Source organism: Brassica oleracea, chromosome C7, assembly GCF_000695525.1.
Source record: "Brassica oleracea var. oleracea cultivar TO1000 chromosome C7, BOL, whole genome shotgun sequence".
NCBI classification, from domain to species: domain Eukaryota; kingdom Viridiplantae; phylum Streptophyta; class Magnoliopsida; order Brassicales; family Brassicaceae; genus Brassica; species Brassica oleracea.
In genome coordinates this window covers 164757-175796 of record NC_027754.1, presented here as the reverse complement: position 1 = coordinate 175796, position 11040 = coordinate 164757, and the positions used below count along the sequence as shown (strand labels likewise).

The following is an 11040-nucleotide window of genomic DNA, read 5'->3' as shown; positions in this document are numbered from 1 at the left end:
ACCAACCGGCTTGAAAGCATCAAACTCAAATAAAACAAACACTATGTAAAACTAAAATAGAACATCTACAATCACCGGAAAGATTTGTAACACATCACAATCAAACAAACATGACAATACTATAAAATTAAGTACACTAAATATCGTACCAACTTTACGTAAAGAAAACACACATGAAAGCCAAATCAATCAATAGGAAAAATAATTAACAACACTATAAATATTAGTTATTCTTACTTTAGATTTTCTTCACTGTCAAATTGAAATAAAATCAAATAAGAAAAATATAAACCATTACATTTCCACTATTTATTATTTTAAATATAAAGTAAATTTCTAAATATTTTATAAAATTAAAATATATTTTAATATAAAATAATTTTAGTGTAAACTCACCCGCCCGTAGGGCGGACCAACCCCTAGTATATATATATAACATAGGGTAATTCTCTCAGATAGATTTTTTAAAGTTTTTGTCACAAAAATATATCTCAAAAACTAAAATGATCAAAATAGCATTTTTTTATTTTGAAAATTTTATTTTATTTTTTTTAAAAAAAATTTGAAATCCTATCTCCAAAACCCCCTCCTCAACTCTAAACCTTAAATCCTAAACCTTAAACCCTAAACCCTAAACCTCACCCCTTAACTCTAAACTCTAATGTCTAGATTAATTAACCCTAGGGGTATAAACGTATATTTATTTCTTTTGATAAAACATTTAAGTCTATTTTAGTCATTTTTATTTTTAAAGTATATATTTGTGACAAAAACTTTTTAGGTCTATCATATAGAATTTCTCTGTAACATAACCATATATATAATTTAAGGTCAGCAGTCAGAGGAAAAAAAGAATTTGTGACCTTGCACCGGTGGCTTTCTAGCACCGGCACCGGAATTTCTTTTCTAATAGTATTTTCTTCTTTGTTATTCAATATTATGATTTTATTTTGGCTAAGTTTCTGGAGATATTTTCATTTTCCGCCGGTTTTTGTAATCGGAGATATTCTCGTTTTGTTCTGTTTTATAGGTGTAATAGTTATCGCAGATTCTTCGACGGGTTCAAGAGAACTTTTCGGAAGGAATCTCTTTCGAAACAGTTTTAACCAAAAAAAAAATATCTTTATCTAGAAATTTTTTCTCTTGTGCTGCCTGCGGCATGTTGTGATGCGAGAAAGCATTTCAATTGTTAATAAGCGTGAAACAAGATCAGTTTGATATCAATGTATGGTTATCATCCAACAAATATTCGATTTGGATTTCATCATTGATTTTTTTTGTAATCGTAACTGTCATATCACATTTTCTGTCGGGTTAGATTGTTTTTGGCTTTTTTGATATATGAAATTGTTATCTATTATCTAGACAATATTAAATAACATATAAATCTATTAAAAGTATCTAAAGTATTTGAAAACAATTATCTAAATTTATTTTGTTGGATTTTTTCACGTGTCGGTAACATATTCGGGTTCTGTTGTGTGAAACCTGAAATCTTAATTACAGTAAAACAAAATCCATGAACAGATGTGTTTGTGAGATTCAAATTACTAGTATTATTTTTGGGTCGGGTCGGTTTGGGTTATTGGGCAGGGTTCTTTTGTGTATCCTATTGATTTTTGAGATTGTAATTAAGAACGCACGATCTAGAGAGACGAGGACTTAGCGCCGCCGTGGTTGGGATAATAATTCACGGCACGAACGATGATGGGGACTCACTCGTTGAATCTGCTTCCCAAATCATTTCGTCCAACCTTGGCTTCACTCAGACCAAATCTCCTCAGATTTGACTCAACAAAGCTGACATCATGTCGGAGGCAAAATCTGGGCATCCGATCCGTGTTCACGGGAATCGTGGAAGAAATGGGCCACGTAAAGGATCTGGGATTGGCTGACCACGGCGGATTCGACCTTAAAATCGGGGCGAGAGTGGTGCTGGAGGACGTGAAGCTTGGCGACAGCATCGCCGTCAACGGGACTTGCCTTACAGTAACCGATTTCGACACCGAGGAGTTCACAGTGGGGCTAGCACCGGAGACGCTGCGAAAGACGTCGCTGGAGGAGCTGGAGAGAGGGTCTCTGGTGAATCTGGAGCGTGCGCTGCAGCCGGTGAGCCGCATGGGCGGACACGTGGTGCAGGGACACGTGGACGGTACGGGAGTGATAGTTTCGATGGAAGCTGAGGGAGATTCGCTGTGGGTGAAGGTGAAAGCGGACAAGGCTTTGCTCAAATACATTGTCCCCAAGGGCTTTGTGGCCGTGGATGGGACGAGCCTGACGGTGGTGGATGTGTCTGACCAGGAGAGCTGCTTTAATTTCATGCTCGTTGCTTACACGCAGCAGAATGTGGTGATTCCCACCAAGATTGTTGGGCAGAAAGTGAACTTGGAGGTTGATATCATGGGCAAATACGTTGAGAGGCTTCTTCTCACCACTTCCGCCTACAACACTCCACAGGTAACTACAAAGCTTTTCTTCCTTTAGTGACTGCTTTTGTCTGAGGTGATTTTGTTCTTTTTGTGAGGGATGTGTTTGTTCGAATATCTTTTAGCTGATGTTCTCTTTACAGGCAAAGAAGGGCTGAAGCTCAGCTGGGATAAATAGCAGCTTATTTGGCAACTGTTGGTCTATGTAAGATTGATCTTGACCTCTGTTTCTTTGTAATGATGGTCGTGAGCATTTGCTCAGAACTTAGGTGCTTCTGTGAGAAAAAAGTAGATGAACCTTTTCGAGTAATGATGATCTATTCATTTGTGTCAATTGGAGAATAAGCTTATGATTGGATTTCATTACCCCTCTTTTTTTTCTACTCTTGCTTCTTGACTGTGTGTGTCAATGATAATAAAATGGAGGAAGAATAATATAATTAAAAGCGTTTAAGAGTACATAACACCAAGATCATATAGGTTCTCATACCAACGTATGGTAAGCGAGTGAGGGCACATACGTTGGTATGCGGCTTGCTTTGTTCATATTGTACAGTTAATCAACTATTATTATAAGCTGCTGTTCTGTTCATGTGGAAGAAAGTCGGTACAACACTGGAGTAAGATTGTAGCCAGAACAAACATTAGAGTCTTGCTTGAACACCATTTGGATTAAATATTATAAAGCCTTTTTCTTTTTTTTCTGTTGGTTGAGGTCTACTAGATTAATAATGTTAAATCAATCAATTATATGACAACACATGAGTTACAAATATTGTTTTTTGGATTAATATTATGCTAGTCTTGTCCACCAACGTATCCTCCACCCCTCATAGCCTCCACCATCTTCAAACACAATCTGTCTTTGTCCATTGCACGTGACACTAGCTCTTGTTTGTTAAGCAGTTTGAGAATCTCAGCTGCACTTTCCATGTCCCTTCGACCCTCGACATACTGCACGCAGGCGTAAGCGGAGAGAGTCTTAGTGGTCTTTGGGTTCCAGCGTTCGTGCAGCCTCCCCTCCAAGGCCTCCGTCACTCTCTTCCTCCTCTCCCTTTCACCATCCTCGTCCTCACCCTCCGCCAAGTTTTGCTGTAACATGTCAGTCAAACTCTCCCACTTGCTCTCCCACTTCTTCCCAAGCATGTTGATAGCTTTATCAGCCTCCTCTTTCATGCATCTTTTCCGATGACCAAAATCTGAAAGACCAAGATCGCCAGCCCCTGTATCCCACTCTTCCATGATCTCGTGAGCCCCATCAAAATCGTTCTTCATAGCAAAGAACTTGATCATCTCAGAACTTACAGTGGCGCCGAAGGATATCCCGTGGAGTTTAGCCAAGTTGGAGAGACGGTAAACGTCCTCTCTTTCGCCGTTATGACAATAGACTCTCATGAGAGCTCCATACATGTTTTTTCTGCAGTCATCATCGAGTAACTCCTCAGTCTTACGAAACAAAGACAAACCCTTATCAACAGATCCAAGTTCCATATAGAGGCATGCAGGGAAAAAGCACGTGGCCCATGGCTCCATCCGGTCCCCCCACTTGTTGAGAAACTTCTCCATTCCCACAGAGTCTTTGACGCATGATGCGAGAGCGAAACAGGAAAAGAGCTTGCCAAAGGGAACTCCTTGGGGTTCTAATCTATGGTCGTCCATCTCGAGCAGGAGCTTGACAACCATGTCGTGATTTCCAGCACTGTGGTAGAGAGAGAGCATGGTGTTGTAGGGTTTAGGGTTGTTGGAAGCCAAGCCAAGGTCTATCATCTTCTGAAACGTGGTCTCGGCAATGCTCAGGGAGCCGTGGGTTTTGCAAGAGTTCAAGAGAGCGTTGTGCACGTAAAAGTCCCTCTTCTTCAAGGGAATGGTGTCCAAGAACTTGCTGGCTTCTTCAAGACCACCAAGTTTAGCAATCAAGAGAAGCCGAATCTCGAAATCCACCGTAGACAGATTGTAAACTTGTTGGTCACTCATCCACTCCGAAACCTAAGACCCAAATCCATTTAAGAATCAAACTGGATTTTGTACAAGTATATATTTGATTTGATGGATTGCTGGAAACAAACAAACTAAACCTGGAGGGCGTGGGAGAAGCGGTCGAATTTGTGAAGGGAGGAGATGATGCTCCTGAGTTCTGAAAGACCCGGTTTGTTTCCAAGTTGTCGCCATTCGTGGAGCAAAGGGGTGAGGGAGGGCGTCGAATCTGGGGCGCGTTCGATACGACGCTTAAGAGAGTCATGAACGGGATCGGGGGAAGGAACGGTTTTGGGGAAACGAAGGAAGGAACATCTGAAAGGAAGGCTACTCCTGAAGCTTCCAAATTGTGGGCGGAGTAGATGATTCATATGCTCAAAGCCGTCCAGACACAGACACACTCCTCTTCCTAGGTTTTCGCTTCTGTCCGTGCGTCAACTGTTAAGCTTTTGACTAAACAACTAGCAACATATACTTGTATTTTATTTTTATTTATTTAAAAATTACGCTTGTCTTCTTCCTAACCGGAAGACTGCTGCAATCAAATTTCCAATTAATTTCGAAATTACGGGAATCCGGTTCGGTTTGGAAGAAGTTGAAGTCTCTTTGGCGTGTCCTGTGCTGTTGTTCATCAGATCCGGTGAAGAGAACAAATGGGAATTTGTTTATAATATAGACTTGTAATTTCATTCAGTTAATAGAAGCCCTGATTAATCAATGTTGATAACGATTTGCGTCTCCACTTACATTTTTACTAGTTAATAACGTTCAAAAGATATTACATCTTTTTGGCAAGTTAACCATCAATCAATTTCAACGATGCACCGTAATTATTTGGGCCAAAGTGCTCTACAACATACTGAACAAATTTCAGAGCACCTTTTATTCAAAATCCATGTAAAAGCAACCAACCATAATAAGAACTCTTTTGTCTTTTGGAAGATATTTCAATCTCGTCATGTGCCTGCCTGATGAGAGAAAAGATATTTCCATGAAAAATAATAAGACAAAAAGACAAAAAAAACGCTAAATCAAGTTTTTGTTCCCAAACTAGCACTCAAGGTCAAAAGTCACAAAAATAACACTTAATGTTTTATCAAAAGTCACAAACTTAGGGTTTAGAGTTAAAGGGTGGGGTTTAGAATTTAGGGTTTAGGGTTTAGAGTTGAGAAATGAGTTTTTGGGGATAAGATTTCAAATTTTGAAAAATAAAAAAATTAAAATTTTCAAAAAAATGTGCTATTTTGGTCATTTTAGTTTTTGAATGCTATTTTTGTGATATAAGTGCTATTTTGGAGATTTGCCCAAATAATAAAGACCAAAGGCAAGAATGATGAGCCTCAGAGTGAATAACATATTCAAGTTTCCATTTCAGTGGTAAAATCAAACAATGTAGGCAAACTTTTTCAATCATCAGTGGCCCAACCATGTACACAACACAACCAAGCTTATAAAGACAATCAATATCTTTACCAAGAACAAAATCAAACACAGAATCTATGATTGTTATAAATGGGAACTGAATGTAAAATGCTCACTGCCTTGTTTGATTTTTTGTGTGTGTGTGTGTGCTTATTCGAGCCAACAGAGTTTGTTCTTATACCTCTCCACAGAAACCCTAGAATCCTTCGTTATATGCTTACAAATTGCAACAGTGGTGATTAGCGCTGGACACAAAATCGGGCAGAGGCCCATATGTCGGCCCAATAAAACTCAGCATTATCCACCCGACGTGTAACCTTCCCCTTGTTTTTCTACTTGGGGATTGGTTCAAAGTTCAAATCCATTTTCAAAAGGAAATATCTTATTCTTTAGGTTTTTACAATTTTCTTGTTTTCTTCTACTATACTGTTTTCAAAATTATCTTTTAAAATTTTTAATAGCTGAATCTGGTTTCATATTTAATTTTATTTAGGCTTAATCTTTCAATTAATACAAGACACCATTAAGAAAAAGACTTAGATGAATATATAATCACCCACAACAGCAAAAGAAGAAGACAAAACTTAGGTTTTTTCTAGAGGGGAAAGAAAGAAACACACAGAGACAGAGACGGAGGAGAAGGAAGGAGGAATCATTAGCGCTTAAGGTTCTTGACTTTGGACCATCCCTTCTTGCAAGATTTGCTGACGACTTTGATACCTTTCTTCAGAAGATGTTTCAGCTCTATCGCCCTCAGCTTCACCTTATCCTCGAATGCTCCCATCTTTCTTTCTTTCTTCCTTCTTTTCTATCTCTCTTTTCCTCGAGGAGCACCGTAAATATTTGTGTATTAAAGTCCGTCTTGTGCCCACATCCCCTGTATTTATAACTATAGACAAGGGATATGACAGCTGTGATGAGTTTATTCTGAGAATTAGAAAGATATGTTTTTCCTTTTATTAATAGCTAAATCAGGGAGATTTACACCGAAGAGGCAAGCTAATCTCTTCTGTATTTTTGCTCTTAAATTTGTTTCCCTAATTTTACGACTTTATTTTCTTAAATTGTTTGTAAAACATATATATAGGTAGTTAAAGGTTTAACAAAAATAAGAAAAAAAAAAGTAGAATATATAATAAGTATAGCCATTAGCCAGTAAATTTGTTTTGAAAGCTAGTTGAATCGACGATGAATATGATTAGCCACTAACGGACACACCCGTTTTGATTGTCTTTCTTTTCTCTCGTTTCTGTTTCACACTTTGCTTCTTCCTTTTTGCCTTAAACACCGATTAACAAATGCTTTAAACTCTGTTTTTCTTTAAAAAAAATGTTTGTACACGTAATTTTATGTCCATTAGATACATATATCATCTTCTGTGTAAACCAACCTATCACATCCTTTTGGTAAAGCCTTTTTTTTCTTCTCAGTTAAGCTAAGCTCATCTTACCTTTTGTTTCTTGTACTACCATTAATCAATACACTTTATTAAACTGAAAAGGGATCAAGATTGTCTCTTTACACACAGACGGTTTATACGCTAGAGCTGTTCGTTTGGTCGACGCAGCCACCTGCGTCTGCGTCTGCGTCAATGTTTTCCGTTCCGGCTTGTTCGTTTAATTGACGCGGGTACCTGCGTCTGCGTCTGCGGCCGAACGCTGCGTCATGTTTCTAACGCCGTAAAATCCTGCGTCTGCGTCTGTTTTTTGCGTCAACTTAAGCTAATTACAGTTTTACCCCTAACCTAATTTATTATTTACAAATATACCTAAAGTCTAATAGCCGCAGACGCAGCCTTTCTCCCCATCGACGCAGCCCTCTTCTCTCGATCTCAGACGCCTCTCAAGCTCTCTGTCTCGATCCCGACATCTCAAGCTCTCTCTCTCGAAGCTCTCTCTTCTCCATATATCTCGATCTCAAACCCAGCTCTCTCTCTCTCGATCTCTCGATCTCGAACCCAGCTCTCTCTCTCTCGGTCCATCTCGATCTCGAAGCTCTCTTCTCCATGGCATCTCATCTCGAAGCTCTCTCTTCTCCATAGCATCTCGAAGCTCTCTTCTCCATAGCATCTCGAGCTCGGCCAAACCCATCTCTTCCTTTTCTCCATGAGGTAATTGTCTCTGTTCTAAAGCACTTAAGTGTGGTCCGTGTTCAGCCTTGTCTCAAGTTCTCCGAAGCTTCTTCATCTCTCACTCTATCGTAAGGTTCGTCACTCACTCTAGCTATCATCCGTATAGAATTTGTGTTTGCTTTTTCGCTGTGTGTTTGCTTTGTACATTTGTGTTTGTACATTTGTGTTTGTATGTTTGTGTTTGTGTGTTGTGTTTGCGTTGTTAGATTTTTGATGAAGAATGAGTGCCTTCTCCGTCTTTGGTTAGCTTTTTGTTAGGAGACTTTGTAAAATTATAAGACTAGATTACTTCCAGTTACAAGTTGGCTTAGATGAACAAAGTTAGTTTTACAAGCTAAGGTTTTGGGAACGTGCAGGAGACCCTTGAGATTTTTTTTTTAATTTTATGTTTGCTTAGTGAATGATTAAGAGGGTTGCAAGCAAAGCATATTACAATGAAAAATCGTTTATTTGTTTATGTTTATACCACATGTGTATATTTTATAAATGTTGCTTTCAGTTGATATATTAATAATTATCACGTTTCTTAATTGATAGTTTAAGGGCGATAGGAGGCTAACAGATAAATAGGAAAACTAGAAAAGATACTATAAACAAATTAAAATAGCTTAAAGCATACGAGTTATATTTGTGTGTGACTTGTATCAGTTAAAGACTCTTGAACAGCATCATTTACTGGTTCTGACAGTGCATTGAAACAGGGCTGAGTTATAAGTTTATTCTTTCTCATTGCTTATTCTTTCTGCTTTTTTTTGCAGGTCTCAGACTCGCAAGCTGCTCAAACCCTCTCTCAGGAGTAACGGGAGCTGAAGGATGGAGTGCTCAACATGGAGAAGCCAGTTTAAACTCTAGAGTGGATGAAGATGTTGGTGATGATGAAGTTGATTCTCAGCCAGCAGCAGAAACACAGCCTCAAGCCCCACGCCAAACTCAGCCATCGACTCAGACTCATTCTGGAAATTCAAGAGCAAAAAGAAGGCGTAAGGAGAAAGACATGGTTGTAGAAGCTTGTGTGAAACGAACTGAAGCTCTCGAGGTAAAGAACAAGATAGCGGAACGGATGTTGGAGCGTCAAGAAGCTTTTAGTATTGAGAATGTGTTGGAGATTTTGTATGCTTTGCCTGAAGTGAGAGAGTGGTCTCCACTATATGAAGCAGCAATGGAAACTCTCATAGATAATGAAGGGAACCGAAGAGCCTTTGTAACAATGAAGACAGATGAAGCTAAGATTAGGTTTCTGGAGCTTAGGACTAAGATAAAACGCGATGATGACTAATATGGAATCTAGGATTAGTCTTCTTTTGTGATCTTGATGGAACTAGTATGGAGCTTAGGACTGGTCTGGTCTTTGTATGAGTCTTTTGTGATTTTGTTGGTTTGATCCTTGTATGAACTCTGCCTTTTGTGGCTTTATATATATGGTATTTTTATGTTTCTTTACTTGCTGTATCCAAATATTTATAAATGTGTAAAACAGGTTGGTCTTAGGCTGTGTGCATTGCTGTCTTCCAAAGAAAGAAAGATAGAGATTCCTATATGACGTAACTGACAAGGGAAATGGCCCCCACCTCTTCTCATCTTGGGTGGTGTGGCTAAGAAGGCAGCGCAAGGAGGAGTGTCAAGGCATTGTACAAGGAGTGGACGACCACGGACGAGGCCAAGTTCCCTGACCAGCTGTAACATCCCCCGAGAACGCACCCTATCCCAAACAGCTGCACAAAATCCTCCCCAGAGAAGTGAGATGCTGCAAATACTCCTGAGCTGATCACAAGGGCCTTCCTCAATTCCATTCTGGACGCTAAGGAGCTCAGTAGAAATCGTCTGTACACAATCTCCTCAAGTATGGGAGCTACGACGCAGTAGAGAACAAAACACCCAATTCTCGACACCTCCCCGCTTTCAATAATCTTATCCAATTCAGAGTTGTGCACATCCTGAGAGATCAAACCACACATTGTCTTATGCTATGCTAAAATGATACCAAAGATTCAGGAGAGAGAGACCTGAGAAGGAAAGAGTTGATGAGCTACAAGTGAAGTGAGGAAGATAAAAGCAACAAGAGTTCCAAAACCCAAAGCTGAACCAACCACCCAGTTTCTCCCTTGGGTTGAGACATTGTTGTTAGTACCCTTAAGAAAGTTGAATGATTTGAATTGAGGCTTGGCGGTGGTCCTCAGAAGGAAGAGGGTGAGTGAAAGTTCGAGCAACTGGAGAAGCACAAGTGATAGCACCTGCACATTGTAGCCACACCATGAATTTCAGTATGACTTTAGGATATATACCATATAGAAGAAGAGAGTGAGGGAGTGACTTGGGTCTGAGGATGGAGAAGAGGGGTGTGCAGGGTGCGAGCAAGGATGGATAAACCACCAAAACTGAGAGGAATATGGAGGCAAAACATGTAAAGAGCGAACGTGGTCCATACGTTCTTGTCTTCCCACGGAATCTCTGATGCCAAAACCGAGAACCCCTATTCTTTCTCCATGAATTTTAGAAAACCCTCCTCAGTTAAAATGGAGAAAGAAAGAAAAAAACAGAGTTAGAACATTACATGGGGAGTGGGTTTGCTACTGAGACAAGAGCATCTGAGAGATGGGAAAGGGATGGATCGCAACCGACGACAAGTGGTAGAGGAGGAGAGAGGGTGAAACACTGAATATGGTCGGAGGGAAGAACTAGCCACCACCGGCGTGAGGGATAGAATCATGGATGGATGGAGGACAAGGCCTTTGACCGTAGAGTCAGTCAACCTTCATTTCATTTCATTTCAAGCAAAGTAACCAACCAACCCTGCTGGATCAATTCAATTCAATTCAATTCTGTGGTCTCCAAATAATTGTCCATTTATTTTAATTTTTTCCAATAAATATAATATAATTTTATTTTATATTTTTGTTAGGAAAAAAAAAGAAGAAGAAAGAAACAAGTTTCGTGCTTGGATTGGATTTTATTAGGGATTTAGAAAGAGAGGTTGGTTCTTTCTTTTCGATTTCTCTTCTCCAACCGACGGAGAAAAATTAAAAATTAAAAATTAAATTAATCAGGTCTCTTCGTCTGTCTCCAGGGGGGGGGGGGGGGTGAAAAAAA

The 11040-nt window shown here is 39.4% G+C and overlaps 4 protein-coding genes across 9 annotated transcripts in view; 2 read left to right on the top strand and 2 right to left on the bottom strand.

The window, feature by feature from the left end:
* The first annotated feature begins 1544 nt into the window (after window positions 1–1544).
* LOC106306341 (riboflavin synthase) lies at window positions 1545–2803 on the top strand. Its single transcript, XM_013742917.1, has 2 exons — window positions 1545–2457; window positions 2570–2803. The coding sequence occupies exons 1-2, from the start codon at window positions 1705–1707 to the stop codon at window positions 2582–2584; spliced, it is 768 nt and encodes a 255-aa protein (XP_013598371.1). The 5' UTR covers window positions 1545–1704; the 3' UTR covers window positions 2585–2803.
* Window positions 2804–3098: 295 nt separating this feature from the next.
* LOC106306340 (pentatricopeptide repeat-containing protein At2g20710, mitochondrial) lies at window positions 3099–4871 on the bottom strand. Its single transcript, XM_013742916.1, has 2 exons — window positions 4502–4871; window positions 3099–4412 (listed from the first exon to the last, which is right to left on the bottom strand). The coding sequence occupies exons 1-2, from the start codon at window positions 4769–4771 to the stop codon at window positions 3225–3227; spliced, it is 1458 nt and encodes a 485-aa protein (XP_013598370.1). The 5' UTR covers window positions 4772–4871; the 3' UTR covers window positions 3099–3224.
* A 2308-nt stretch (window positions 4872–7179) lies between these two features.
* The window catches only part of LOC106306292, a 4154-nt gene continuing 293 nt past the window's right edge, over window positions 7180–11040 (bottom strand). Inside the window, exons 2-6 of one of the 4 annotated variants that reach the window (XM_013742856.1) lie at window positions 10505–10743; window positions 10265–10423; window positions 9957–10184; window positions 9457–9887; window positions 7230–7364 (exon numbers count right to left, since the gene is read on the bottom strand). In XM_013742856.1, the coding sequence (XP_013598310.1) occupies window positions 9546–9887; window positions 9957–10184; window positions 10265–10423; window positions 10505–10660 (885 nt within the window). In that variant the 5' untranslated portion in view covers window positions 10661–10743 and the 3' untranslated portion in view covers window positions 7230–7364; window positions 9457–9545. Of the gene's footprint in view, window positions 7365–9453; window positions 9888–9956; window positions 10185–10264; window positions 10424–10504; window positions 10747–11040 lie in introns of all 4 variants that reach the window. The other 3 variants (XM_013742855.1, XM_013742858.1, XM_013742859.1) reach the window with 3 other exon arrangements.
* The window catches only part of LOC106306293 (tetraspanin-19), a 1688-nt gene continuing 1552 nt past the window's right edge, over window positions 10905–11040 (top strand). Inside the window, exon 1 of one of the 3 annotated variants that reach the window (XM_013742861.1) lies at window positions 10905–10923. The gene's annotated coding sequence lies outside the window, so the exon portion shown is untranslated. Of the gene's footprint in view, window positions 10924–10943; window positions 11017–11040 lie in introns of those variants that run through there. The other 2 variants (XM_013742862.1, XM_013742860.1) reach the window with 2 other exon arrangements.